General features: G+C 40.8%; 1 protein-coding gene and 1 long non-coding RNA gene across 3 annotated transcripts in view; both read left to right on the top strand.

Annotated features, from left to right (window-relative positions):
* LOC127054338 (uncharacterized) overlaps window positions 1–14,795 on the top strand; it is a 788,041-nt gene that overhangs the window by 707,608 nt on the left and 65,638 nt on the right. The gene's annotated exons all lie outside the window — the stretch shown is intronic.
* The window catches only part of ZCCHC24 (zinc finger CCHC-type containing 24), a 218,517-nt gene that overhangs the window by 159,268 nt on the left and 44,454 nt on the right, over window positions 1–14,795 (top strand). Inside the window, exon 4 of one of the 2 annotated variants that reach the window (XR_007775195.1) lies at window positions 6,318–7,856. Coding sequence is in view for 1 of the 2 variants with exons in the window: in XM_050960334.1 (XP_050816291.1) it covers window positions 6,318–6,431 (114 nt within the window). In the remaining variant the exon portion in view is untranslated. Of the gene's footprint in view, window positions 1–6,317; window positions 13,581–14,795 lie in introns of those variants that run through there. The other variant, XM_050960334.1, reaches the window with a different exon arrangement.

The raw sequence follows: 14,795 nt of genomic DNA, 5'->3' as shown, positions 1-14,795 counted from the left end.
TCACCTCCCTTTCCATTTCATATAAGGAGTCTTGAAGTTTAAATCTTCTCAGTGTGATAGAGATGCTTGCTTTGATCTGCTTAGCTCTTGGAAGTCCAGGAGCTCTGCGCTGCTGACCCCGTGTTGCCCAAGGTCCCTAGGGACAGCTCTGTCCGCCATTAGGGAATTTTTTCCTGAGAACCCCCTGTAACATTTTACAAACCCCAGTTTGAGAACCACTGCCCTAATGGGAATGCATAATTACACACAGGGAAACTTTTTTTTTTTATCTGTTAGTAGAAATGCAGCATTATGTCAGCTATATACAAACTGCCCTACTTTTTAATATTACTTAAACTTCTGATATGATTGATCATTCTCATTTTCTTTTGGCTTTAGCATAGGGTTGGGCAAACTATGGCCTGCGGGCTGGATCCGGGCCATCAGGGCTTTCAGTCTGGCCCGCGGGATTGCCCCTCATAGCGCCACAGGCCCCATGCTGCTCTCAGCAGTGGCCGGCCCAACATCCCTGCAGCCCCTGGGCCCTTGTCTCCAGGCTCCGCCCGCCCCCCCCTCCCCCACAGCTGCCATTAGCTGGGAACAGGGAATGGGAGCTTTGGGGGAGGTACCTGGAGGCGCAGCAAGGGCAGTGCACACAGAACCCTCCACACCTCTCCCAAGGGGCCACAGTGCTTCCTGGAGCAGCATGGGTCCGAGGACAGGGCAGGCATGCAGGGAGCCTGCCCTGGCCCTGGTGCATGTCGCTGTCACCCTGGAGCCCAAACCTCTCCTGCACCACACCCCCAACTCCCTGCCCTAAGCCCTCTGCCTGCACCGTGCACCCCTCGTGCCTGACCTGAGTCCCCTTGTACACCCCACACCCTTCCTGCACCCCAACCCCCTGCCTTGAGCCCCCTGCTGCACCCTGCACCCCTGTGTACCCCAAACCCCTGCCCTGAGCCTCTCACAGTCCACATCCCTCCTGCACCCCAACCCTCTGCCCTCAGCCCCGTCCTACACCCCACACCCTTCCTCTCCCCCAATCCCTTTTCCTGAACTCCTTTTTGCATACCGCACCCCCTCCCACACCCCAACCCCCTGCCCCAGCCCTGCACACAATTTCCCCACCCAGATGTCACCCTCGGCCCAAAAAGTTTGCCCATCTGCGCTTTAGCACAACACTTCGTACTTTCGTTCTCAGGGCTAAATTCATTACTGCATAACAAGACTGATGGAGATATACCAGATAGGCAAAATGTAGACTGACACATTGTGTATACTCTGCATAAGATTATTAATTGCATTTAAAGTTCACATAGGAACTGCTGTCTTTGAACAGGCCAATGGCTAATGCTGGATCCTTCAGAGAAAAGCAAGAATAAACCTATAATGATATACATGTAATACCAGTGTCATGGGGGAAATTTCTGACCACTTGAGGATCACAAACCCCTGTAACTGTTATCCTATCTGGTGTAATTGTAGAGTCTATTTTAATTCATACATGTCTAATCCCTTTATTTAAACCATGCAAATCTATTTACCTCATGAAGACCTTGAAACAATTAATCCCATGGGTTTATTACATGCTGTTTGTTCACTTGCATTTGAATTTCATTAAGTTCCCCTTTCTATTTCCATTATGAGCCAGGGCCTGGCTGCCCTTCTCTCTCTGTGCTCTTATTATTTCATAGCATATCAGCTTGTTCTCCCTTCCAAACAAGGTAATTTTAGGCTTAAAAATACAACTCTAAGAACAGGGCAGGTCATTCCAGTCCATGGTACAATCTGTGAGGAGGAAAGTGAATGTTCATGAGGACCCCCATGTGGAGATTCCCTCACGCCATCCCATGGGAATGACCTTGAAGCATGCTCCCAGACAGGAAGAATCTCCCTGGATCTGCAGGAGACATTTTGTCTCCACATTGGCTCTGCACTTTAATTCTCCTGTCAACTCCGTCTCCTTGGGGGTACAGCTCCATTGGAGAGAAGTTGAATTATCTCTCTTAAGTATATTTCATTTTTCTGGACCAGCTTTGCCTTTCCCCTGCATGTGCAGTCTCCAACCCTCCTGCAAACACAAACTTAGGGACCCATTGAGAAGCCTCCACAGATAGGGGGTGAGAGGGAAGGCCTCTCTTTCCACACAGGAAGGGAAAGATCCACAAACAGAGGGCTGTGAATCTCAAAAGAGATGATCAAAGTCAGAATATGAACTCTGTACCATATCTTTGAGACATAGCACAGTGAGCTTAGATCCATTACAGTACATGCATCTGCGACTGCAAATTACCACTTGTAGACAGGCAATGATGGACAGTGGTGCACTGTCCCTGGTATTACTTCCATTGCTTGTGCAGCCTCGCCTTATTTTTCTAACTCATAAGGTTTCTTTTTTTTTTTTTTTTTGGTATTTTGTTTTGTTAATTATTTATTTACTGGGGCGGGGAGTATAATCAGAAAAATGCTGAATGTGGCTTAGCAAAAGGCTTCAATTAAAAGTTAGTTTGGGAAGCAGGCCTTGTTGTTTAAATATAGAATCATTTCAACTTGATTCCATGCAGTGCAGGCAACAGCATAGTCGCTGCAGCCAAACACCTTCTCAGTAGAGGTGGTCAGAATTTCTTTCCCCCTCTCGCCACACATGCAAAGAAAACTTCATGTGAAAAACTAGATTTTTTTCCATGTTTGTCAATTACAAAAGTGGGTTTTCATTGAAAAAACACCCAAAACCCAATTTTTTTCAGTTTAAAACAGTTTCAGTTTTTCAATAAAAACTTGAAAAAAATCAGTGAAAAAATGGATATTTTTTCCATGAAAGCATTCATAAACTGGAAAAGCCATTTTCCCAATGGACATTTTTTGACAGTTGTTTTTTTGTTTTGTTTTACCATCACTACTTCTCAGTTTCTTATTTTTCCAGTGACCAGAACTTGTGACCAAAGAAACATAAGTGAGATTCCCTAATGGGCATCTAAGACGTGTGTCACAGAGCTTGCAGCCCAGGGGAAGGTGCTGTGATGTCTTTAAGCCACCTTTGTGCCCTCCAGATCTTGGGGTGCTGAAGAGCCTCTTGACATAACTTAGGCCTGATCTACACCTAAAACCTAGGTTGACCTAGCAACATCACTCAAGGCTGTAAAAAATATCTTTGAGACTTGTGCAACGTAGTTAGGTAGAGCTAACCGCACTGTAGATGCACCTAGATCGATGGAAGAATTCTTCCACTGACCTATCTACCATCTCTCAAGTGGGTAGATTTACTCCAATGACAGAAAAACTCCTTCCATTTCTGTACTGTCTATATTACAGCAGTATAGCTGCATTGCTGTAGCACTTGTACTGTAGACATAGCCTTCGATAGCCCGGTGGGCCTGTCTATGTTACAGCAGCTAGCTCTGAGTCTCTGCAGCCTGCCCTCAATCCATCCCTCCTGCCACCAACTCTTCCCAGAACCTTAGGATGCAGCCTTATAGCTGTCCTGCACCATGCCTGAGCTAGAGGAATTCTGCTACAGCTGGACATGGGGCTGTTAGGGCCTCTTTACAGAACTCTGGGTCTGGTCTAAGAAGGCTGGAGCAGAAATGCTGCTCTCATCCTATCACACTCCACATTGTTTTTTTATCATGAAATATTTGTTTTATCATTACTAATGATAAAGGAATAATAGGAATGGGGCAGATTAATTTTTACAGCAAATATCTTAGATACACACCAAAGCCAAACCCTTCAGTGCATTTAAATATTGAAGCAACACTTTTTTTTTTTTAATTCCACCTCTCTATACACAGTGTAGTTTCTGGAGCTATAGCCCTCTAACCTCATCAAAAAAGCAGCCCTAACCCGGCTTGTGCCTTCCAGCTGGCCCCAAGCAACCTGGTTTCCTGTGTTCATAACCCTTCTTTCCCCAGCCTGTATGTCGTAACGTGCTGGTAACAATAACATTTCTGAAATCTAAGTGGCTCCCAGGCCAAAAAAGCTGAGCTCAGTCATCACAGGGGGAATGCAAACCATGGAGAGGTATTGTTTCTGACAGCAGTCCAAGAAACTCTTGGCACGCCGAGGCATTCCCAACGTCCTTTGCACTATTTCCAGGAAAAACGATTCCCGAGGCCTTGTGTTTAAAAAAAAAAATTGAGAAAAAAAACCTGGCTTATATCAATAAACATGATAACTGCTGTATTTTTCTCTTTAATCAGAGCACAGCTAGTATGTAGAAGCAATCAGAGCTGTGCCGAATGGCTGCTCTCTTTTAAGTGTAGCATTTCAAAGCTTCCAGAAGCTGTCCTCTTGGGGTACAAATTATCTCTTGTGGTGCCTGAACCTCAACTTAGACTGTATTGCAGATGGGGGGGCGGGGTCAAACTTCAGGGAAAACTTATTATCCAACACATCTCCTTGGGTGACATATGAAGGAAATATTTGCAGGGGGAGGCGGGGATGACAGGTTTTCTCAATTGAAAACCCACCTTACATTGCTTATTCATCTTGGTTTTATATCTGTTACTAGACTGGCAGAACCACTGTGCGGCCTAGTGGAATGAGCACAGGGCTGGAATCCCAGTTCTAATGCTCTGTTTTTAAGGAACTCATTAATAGCCTGTTCAAAAGCCCACTGAAGTCAGTGGGAGTCTTTTACAGGCTTTGAATGCTGAGAACACTGTACTTGATCCATCTAAGTAAACTTAATCACAAACTTCAGTAATCAGGTGCTAGTCCCTTGAAGTAAACGGAACTATGCACGTTTACACCAGTTCAGTATCTGGCCCCAAGTGGACAAAGCATTGGGCCATGTACTGTAGAGAAAGGGACGAACAAACTATTGGCAATCTCCACAGAATGAATTCCATTTGCTATTATTACTAGCTGCGAAAAGCAATAAGTGAAAATGTTCATCTCAGCGGTCAGGAACAAGAATGAACACAGCAAGAAGTTGAGGGCTAAGTAGAATATAGTAGATTTTGGCTTATTTTATTCTTTTAGAATTCAATAAAAATGTACCCCTTCAACTCTGGGTTGTTACTACTTGCACAAAAAGTTTCAAACGGCCTTTTTGTTTTGATGCTCAGTGTTTTGAGAGGGTTACCCTGGAATGAAGAGCAGACATTTAAATTCATAAACTCTTACTTTAAGCCAGAAGGGACCATTGTGATCATCTCGTCAATTGTTGTTAATTTAGAAATCTTGATAATTTAGAACATCAAATGCTCTTAACATTTTATTGCTTCAGGCAAGATTGGAGCGAGGGTTTGGGAATGGGGCAGGGAGGTGAACAGGGTTAAATGTCTACTGTAAATTTCTCTACTTCCCTCCTCAAGAACAATATTTTGAGACACTCAGCAAGAAGCTACTATTCCTAAAACAGTGGAAAATCTTTGGCTTGTTTTCAGATTTCACCCCATTCGCTGTCATTATCCACAGTACCGTGGAACACTCACTGCCACTTTTATTGCAAATCATCGTGCAACCAGACTGCCTTTCTTAGAAAGCCAGAGAAGTTGTATATTTTCATGGATCCATTAGAAAGTGCACACTGTATTGTTTCATCTTTATGTCTCTGGCACCTTTGTACCCATCAGATCTTTCAAACAGGCAGCCTTGCTTTGATATACAGTGTGGGTGTTTTATTTTTTAAACGTATGTGAAAGCTTTTAGATATTAGGGAAATGTAAAGTACAAGATCTAGTAAATCTGAGGAATTTTTACTCCCTGTTTTACTGATTCCCTCCTCTGTCCCCCCAGCATATTTTACTTAACTCTTATTACAAATACTTAACCACGTTACTATTTGAGCAGTTTTCTTCCCCTACTTTGCAGCTGCTGTGTTTGGGAAATTCCAGCTCTCCAAATATGGAGGTGTGTGTCAGGCAAACCTCCGTCACTTGTTTCATAACCGTACATTGGCAAGATGGCTTGTTGGTATTAGCACTGAATCCTAATGGCGTTAACCCCCCTGGCATGCCTGGGGCAATGAGATGCCTATGCTTTAAGTGCTAATGCCTTTAGGACATAATCACTGGGGCCAAGTGAATAAATGGAGTTGTTTTATAGCATGAGGTTATAAATTAAGTCTTTTTTTAGCAATATATCTAGAATAAGGGTTTACAAGACTTTGAGTGAAAGGGAATAACATTCATGTTGTCAAGACAGTTCCCACCATTGCAGAGCCAGGTAGCTGGCAACATGTTTTGGCTTTTCAGGAAAGAAATATAACACCATTAGCTGCACTGGGAGAAAGCCTAGCAAAATAACCTTAAAAGTTGGGTTTGTAGGCCTAGTCAAGATCGATTGTCAGTGACATTTACTGGAGCATACTCTATTCCCTTTCTTCTCTGTAGAGACCCCTGGAAAAGCCGGATGGCCTGGATGTTTCAGATCAGAGCAAGGAGCATCCTCAGCATCTGTGTGAGAAGTGCAAAGTTTTGGGCTACTACTGCCGTCGTGTGCAATAAACTTTCAAAGGTGGCCTCTTCTGTCTCCATCATCCTGGGAGATTCTTTGGCTGCACGCGGTCAAGAGCGACACAGAATCCAAGACAAAAAAAAAACTAAAAAAAGATTGCCAATTTTGCCTATCTTTAAACTAATAATATGCCTTACCATTAATAGAATGTAACACTTTTCCTGTGTATGTGTATACGTGCAAGATATATTTATAGGACTATGGTGTGTTTTATATATCGATCTATCTATATATCTATCAAACAGTGTTACTGATAGTGTTCACAGTGGAACCACTGCTGTGGTTTCTGTTGATTGTTTACACGGTTCCTATATCATGGCCAGGTGAAATGAAACGAAGTGCTGTGTGTTAGGCAAGATATAATGTTCACTGGGAAGTAAACATTATGAATGGCTTTTGCAGGACTTAAGTAACCTGCAAGGCCACTAATTGGGAGTGCTTGTTAACCCCATGAACATTATTCCTCTTATACGACAAGACAAAGGAAGGTTCAACAAGCCACAGCATTAAAGAAGGGAAACTATCGTGTTTTCTTTGCTTTGGAAGATTTGAAAGTTCCATGCTGCTGCTTTCTTGGACTTCCACTGCTTAATGTAACTTGAGTAGGGCATAGGTGGACTCAGTGAAGGTAAAACAAAGTGTATAATTGTTTGAGTGAGTAATTTTTTTGTATGGAAATGGAGAATAGCAACTGGACAGATTGTCAGTAAGGATTCCAGCATCTTTTGGAAGAGAATAGTGTTTGCTTTCTTCAGGCTGTGATTGACTGAAATCCTTCTCTTGTCATATAATTTCTTTTAAATGGGCCCTTTATGTGTATTTGCTATTCATTAGGCCACAAGCACACTAAATTTACTGTGAATAATGGGGAATGAGAATGATGCAATTTGTCCCCAAGCCCTAATTGAGTGAGTAACCAGACTTAATATTTATACTAGTTTGAAAGCCACTTTCTGGAAATATTTTTATGTCCTGTTTTCTACTGTGCAAATTTATTAATATAAAAGTATATACTTATGTAGCCACAGGGGTTGTATAGGGCATGAAGAACATAACCTACCCTCTTCTCTGTCTTTCTAAAACATCTCTATAGGTTAGGAGAAATGTAGTAATTGTATGTGGTTGTCCTATTTCAAGTAGAAGGAACTTTGTGCAGGAGGATCCTGTTACAAAGAAAAATATATTATCAGAGATTGGGGAATGTCATGAAATGAAAGTACCTCAAGACAGTAGTATGGTTTTGTATGTATTTTTAAGAGTAGATTGGCAAAAGGACAGAATGAATAAGACTTGTATGTGTCATCCACTTCTATAGAAAACTACAGGAGGGTGTTTTTTTAAAATCAATCATTTTTTATTTTCATGAAATTTTCTTTAAGAACTGGATGTGTGTGTTATTGATATGTGGTGGAAATGTTTTAAATTTGAAACACTCATAGCAAGTTAAAGCTGTTTCAAAGTTAAATTTGATAGATACAATCCAGAGTTATCGCCTGCCAAGGTAGGATGAAGTGGTACCAGTACAACCAGTCAGAGTCTTGTGAAGCAGATTAAAAACTCGTAGTAAGCATTCGCATGTGAAAAGTGAAGATCTTCACAAAGTTGATCTAGAGTGAAACTTTGGCATTTCCATGTTTTCCTGTGAACAGGGCAAAACACTGGTGGGGCAAAATGATTTGTTTAGAAACTTCACACAAAATTCAGTTTTCACAATTTATGGGGAACCCAAAAATTCAAGTTGTAAGTAATGGGTCTACTAGTTAGAGTAGTGTACTGGGAGAAAGGACACGGATTCTGTCCTGGGTTCTGCCAGTGGCCTGCTGTTCAACATTGGGCAACTTTCTTAACCTCTCCATGCATCAGTTTCCCCATCTGCAAAATGGGGGTAATAATACTTAACATACCTACCTCACCAGGGTGTTGTGAGGTTTATTTAATGTCTAAAGGCCTTTGGACATTGTTGGATGAAAATATTTTTTTTTAATTATATAGCAGTTAAGTTAAACACTCTGAGACTAATTTTGCCCAGTTAGCAGTACCATAATTTAAAACAAAAATGACTGAAATGTAACACGAATCACAGATTTTGATTGCCTCAATCAAGTGAGACAGTTAGCATCTTCAAGAGGAAATGCATTCTTAGCCAAAGACTGAAAAGTACACTTAAGGACAGATTTTCTAAACAAATCTTCGTAGTTGGCCCATGAAATAAGAAATTTTGTGCATGCCAGTTTAGAGGTGGGTTTTTAAAACTTGGCCTCAGTGTTAATTTTGACCCGTTGTTTGGTGTGTTAGTAATGCAAAGGAGAAGATTGCAAGAAGGCCATACAATAAACTGGCTATAATTTTTTCCCTTGAGCACTCAGTGGTATATTAGCAGCAATTTCTTTGACACTTAAGATCCAGCTAAAGGAAAAGCTAAGAAATAGCACCAAACAAAAGCTAAGAGAAAAGCCGTTTTCTTCACAAAGCTAAGAATATATCAACCAATCTGCCCCACCATTTCAAAATAATTTCAAATTTGTGGCAACCACTAAAAGAAGAAATACTGTTGATCAGGGCCGGCCCCAGCGTTTCTGGCGCCCCAAGTGGCCGGGGGGGCGAGGGGGAAAAGGAGCCGTGATGGTGGCACTTTGGCGGCAGCTCTACTGCTGCCACTTCATTCTTCAGTGGCAATTCAGCGGCAGGTCCTTCCCTCTGAGAGGGACTGAGGGACTCGCTGCTGAATTGCTGCCAAAGAGCCAGACGAGCCACCCCTTTCCGTTGGCCGCCCCAAGCACCTGCTTGCTGCGCTGGTGCCTAGAGCTGGCCCTGCTGGTGATGAACATCAGAGCTGCAAAATATGTAGCTATATGTAGCTATAATTACATGCTATATTTAAGCCACTGCAGGATCTTAACATAGACCAGTTGAAGGACAATATTAAACAAAATTGTTGCCTTTTTCACATTAGTACCATTTTAAATGTTATTTGTTCGGGTTCAGTACTGCATTATGGTGCTTTTAGCTTATAGATTTCCAGGGAATGCTTTAAAGCAAGGTTCCCAAATATACATCTAATGTTGCTTTAATACAACTACAATTTGTATATGCATAGTATAACCCTTTTTTTTTTAACATACTTGTTGGAGGTTAAACACTCATGTCATCATATTATCCTACATGTTAGAAATGTCAGCACATTAACTGAAGACACAAATCAAATGCATTTGGGTCCTGGTCCAGCTCCAGATGAAGTCAATGGAAAGACTCCCATTGACTTCCCCGGGCTTTGGAGTTTCCCCACCCCACCCTATTTTAGTTAGTGAAAGGAAAGGATGAATATTGCTGGCTGGAACCTGACAAGGACTATGCAAGCTTCCCTACACATCTCTGTCAGTGAACCCCTTTCATGACCAATAGCATCCCTCTCTTACTGTAGTCTTCCACCTGTGGTGATTAAGCAATTACCACTTATCTTGCACAGTGTACCCAAATGAAGTGTAGAATGAAACCCACCAAATGTATTGTCACTGGTGACCTAGTAAGTACATCTTTAATTCATACTTAGTAAGCACATTTGAAATAATCAAGGAGCAAATAGGATCCTCCTCTCCGCTTATGCTGGAGAAGAGGGACTCAGAAGCAGGTAGCAAAGGAGTTAAGACTGTGGGAAAGCAAGAAGCAACACTCCCTGGCCTGCTCCCATCTCCCCAGAGTCCACAAAAACCACTCCACATGACGGGGGTGTCACAGGTATAGAAGCCAGGAAGAGGGGGCAGAAAGGGAAGTAGCATGCTTTTCTCCGAGCCTGGTAGGGGTAGATGTTGCTTCATGAAGAATTTATTCTGGCCATGGTTTCCATCTGTATCAATGAAGCAAGATATATGGTGCAGTCCGTGGGGTGTGGAGGAAGAGCGAATAGCATGAAATGCCGGAGAGCTGGAGAAGTCAGCTCACAATGCTTACTGCCCTTATATCCACAAGGAAGAAATTTAGCATTCCCTCTGGGTTTTTTGGGACATCCAAACTCACTGTGCATTGTAAAAACTCCCATCACCCCAAGGGGTTGATGTGGGGAAAAGTCCACATGGCCAAACAGAGTTTCAGGTGTACTCCTGCCCCTTCCTGACGGGATTATTTGTAGGAGTGGAATGTTCAGCTCTTGGTATTTATCTTTGTTGGTAGGTATCCTTATTGTATATGGATGTATAGGTCAGTATCGGAACATATTTCACTGTTAATCTACAGTAGTTCACAGTCGTTAGTCTTTAGTAACGGCACAGTTTTTAGTAAAGGTTGAAATTTTCTGAATTTCAGATTTACACATTTCTTTATTAAAAAAATTAATTTTGAATAAGAGAAGATGATTTTTGCTCATTTTTTTTAGTAAAAATTCATCCCATTTTTGACTAGCTGAACTGGCTGAAATTTTCCAGATTTGAAAACTTTCATCAACATTTCTGATTTTGACCTGGAAATTATGGGATTATAAACATTCGATTGTTATCTACCTGCGAATTGAACTGTGCACCACACCCTATTCCTTCTGGAGACTTTTAGCATTCATTTTTTCCATATAAGTCATAATTCTTCCTTCAGTCAATCAGAACTTCATGTATAACCTATCTTCTGGATCACTATTGCTCAGGAAAAAAAAAAGAAATCAGTTGACATGGGTACATCAGTTTGCACCAGTTGAGGATACTTCCTTCCCCCCTCCTCTCCCAATAATTTAAATCTTGGCCCCAGGTTACCCAGTTTTTACTGCTGCTTCCCCATAATACATTATGATGCCACCTGAGCAAAATCCAAGGCCTTGGTGTCTCAAAATTGTTTTTTTAATTGCAAATAAATACACAGAAGGTAAATATTATTTCTGCAAATAAGTGTATTTTAAAGTTCCCCATTATATGGGACCTAGTCTGTAAACTATAATGTGAAGTTATGTATATCAGAGGAGGCCATTTATAGAAGGATCCTCTATATTTTACCTTTTTGTACAACATGGAATTTAGACTAGACATGAATTGCAGACTCTTGAAGCTATAGCCATTATTCCAAAAAATGAAACTACTTAAACCAGTAGATGAAAACTAAGACCATTTGAAAGTATTAGAAATAAATAGATTAGTTCTCTATGGCTTGAAGTTAAATCATTTGTGTGTGTCCAGTACATATTCTAAGTGCTAGTCCGTGAATAGCATGCAATAATTTATCAACATACAAGCACTGTTAAAATGAAGTGACTAAGCATGTGTTTCTCACTTGCTTCCGCCAACATAATCAGAAGTTTGATGGAATTTTAGCCCCTCACAGTGTCATTTTTTAAGATATCACTCCATTCCTGATTGAATATCAGCGCATATCAGTTTTACATCTGCAAAAACCACTGCTGTCCATTTATATTGCTTCAGCGCTCAGAGGGCTGATAGAGATTTTAGATGTATGGATGATAGTTTGTATTTTTAGGATGAATTTCAAAGGGACAATCGTGTGCAGTTACTAGATGTAGTTGATTGATATTAATGTTTACCCCCTGTATGAAGTATTTCACAGTTTTACTTGCAGATGTGTATTTATCTTGAGTTATACTTGACAGAGTTCATTTCAGTTTTTGTTTGGTTTTTTTTGTTTTAATACTATGTGTGTATTTTGGAAACCTTTTTAGATGTTAAAATTTTTGAATGGTTACAAATATTTCTTGTAATACTGAATTATCTTATCTGGAAACTCTTTGCAGTAACTTTTTTGTATATATTTGAGGGCCTTTTAAAAAAAGAAAAATATTATTGTTTGTGGGTTTTTTTTTTAAAAAGTGTTTTTACAACTTGGAAGCTTTCAAAAGGGCCTTGCTCTCAACTAGAATACTAACAGAGGTAAGAGTTTTCTTAAGTATTTTGCAAAACTAAGGGTATATCCTCAAGAAAATATTTATGGAAGTAATTTACATTTTTGTTTTTTTACAATGCTTTTGTTTGTATAAAGTATGCAACAGAACTACATTAAGAAGGAAATATTGTCTACATAGAATATTATATGAAAGTTGGTACATAATTCTGACAAAACACCCTTGCAATTCTTTAAGCCATATTGTTTTTGTTTTCCTTGGATGAAAATATCAGTATTAAGTAACCAATGTATTATTCAAGTGCATAGACTTCTATTAATGAGCTTATGCAGTTTATTTATATGTGTATTTTGGGAAGTATTGCCTCTTTAGGCAAAGCTATAACTAGATGTATTCGTGAGTAAGGATCAGATAATATTATACTATCACTTTATGACCTTGTGAGACACACAGTAAATGCTGAAAGCACAGTAACTATTCAGCTTTCAGAAATTCTGGAACACAGATATTCAATTTTTGTATTGTAGGGATTTTCTTTTCATAACGCAAGGGTAGGTGCGTGTGAAGGTTTGGTTGGGGGGGCATCATTTGACAAACTGACATTCATGACAGTTTGCAGACAATAAACAGAGAGCTGCTACGCAGTATTGGCTAAAGCAGTATTGTCAATCAAAGGACATAATGGAAAAGGATCAAGGTAGATTGCTGTAGGGATTTTTGTCTATTTTAATTAGAATTCATAGTGTGATAGAATATGCATGTATTTGAAGCATTTTTACACTTTACGTTTCATGTAGCTTGATTATATAATGGATTTTGTTTTTAAACCATGCTTAAATGGAAGGTTTGCCTAATCCTGTTCTGGACTTTTGTTTCCTTTAAAAGATTATTTAGTACAGCAGTCACTACATTGTATAATAGTGCTAAAACTGTATCTTATGGATTTCTGCAGCTTTAAAAATTAGCTTAATTATTATGACTTTTGTTTGTTTTTAACCATCTATACCCACTGACCTTGTCAATTTTAGTTGCCAATTTGTATGATTTTCTTTTCTGTAATTGTTAATAAACTTGTACAGCTTAAAAACAAAAACCTATGGACACAGGCTCAGAGGCACCAGTCCTGCCTCAGCAACCAAGATGACAACTCACTCATCTAGTGACTGTGTTGCTGAAAAGACTGTAAAGCCTCTGTTGTGGATTGTCCATAAAATGGCATTCCGACATGTGCCTTATTAGCTGGATAGTATACAGCTTTCCTCTAGTATCATAGCATTTTAATGCTGTATTAAAATATTGCAACAACATAGTGAGAGAGTTGTGTGCTTTTGTTGAGAGTTGTTTGTTTGGGGGTTTTAACATAACTTGTGTTGGTTTCCTGGTAATAATGCACAGACTGGGTGCTGGCAGTTGTAGTGCTAGCTTGTTCCAGCAACCCAGACCTTAGAAAGAGCAGATCACCACCGCAGTTCAGTCCTTTAGCACTCTGCTAGTTTGGTCACATTGCAATTTAGCAGGGTTTCTCTTGTGATCAAGTCTTCTCTGTTGGGGACAGAGTTACAGCAGTGCATCCAATGCTCATGGTTGTATTGCCAATGTCACAGTCTCAAGTGCTTTTCTTAAAGCCCTCGGAATCATGTTCTTACCTAAGAATCTTCACGTTCCTTAAAAAAAGAAAAGGGTACCTTTCTAGCCCTCACGGTTGCAGAGAAAAGCTGGAAAATGTGAACCCTAAAACCTCCAATGCCAGAAGGCAAATTAAAAAAAACACCACCACATTATTTAAAATGTCTCACGACTGTTAAGCCAATCTCGTGATTGGGGGGGAGGGGCAAAATAATGATTTGTAAATGTAGGATTGCAACACTGAACTCCATTAAATTCACTGCTCATAAATAAGGCTACAATTTGCTCATGGATGTCAGGGAATCCATAACTTCCGCAGACCTCTGTGACTTCAGCCTGCAGCCATGAGCTGCACGGTACCCTAACTCCCGTGGTGGCTGCCGCCACCAGCAAGAGGGAATCCCCCAGTAGCTCCCCAGTCGTCATGGCAGGCAGTGGCAGAGAATCCACTGGCAGCTCCCCTGTCCCCTCGGGCAGGTGTCCCTCCCCAGCTCCCAGTCACAGGGCAAGGGCCGCAGCTCCTAGCCATAGCAGGGCAGGGTGCTGGACCCTCCTCCATCCCCGTTTTGTCATGGACACTTTAGTAAAAGTCAGGGACAGGTCATGACTTCTGTGAATTTTTGTTAATTGCCAATGACCTGGTCATGACTTTTACTAAAAATAGCCATGACAAAACCGTAGCTTTACTCATAAAGCCACAAGCCATTCTTGCAACCTCAGCCAAAGTTGATTTCTCTATCAGAGTGATTTTCAATCTTTTTTCATTTGCGGACTCTTAAAAAATTTCAAATTGAGGTGTGGACCACTTTGGAAATCAGACAGTCTGCAGACTGCCAGGGGTCCACAGACCATAGGTTGAAAACCTCTGCTCTATTAAGCCTGTCAGAGATACCTTAGA

Source organism: Gopherus flavomarginatus, chromosome 6 (genome assembly GCF_025201925.1).
Source record: "Gopherus flavomarginatus isolate rGopFla2 chromosome 6, rGopFla2.mat.asm, whole genome shotgun sequence".
NCBI lineage: Eukaryota > Metazoa > Chordata > Testudines > Testudinidae > Gopherus > Gopherus flavomarginatus.
Note: the sequence above shows the minus strand (reverse complement) of the source record. Positions and strands in the feature narration are given on the sequence as shown.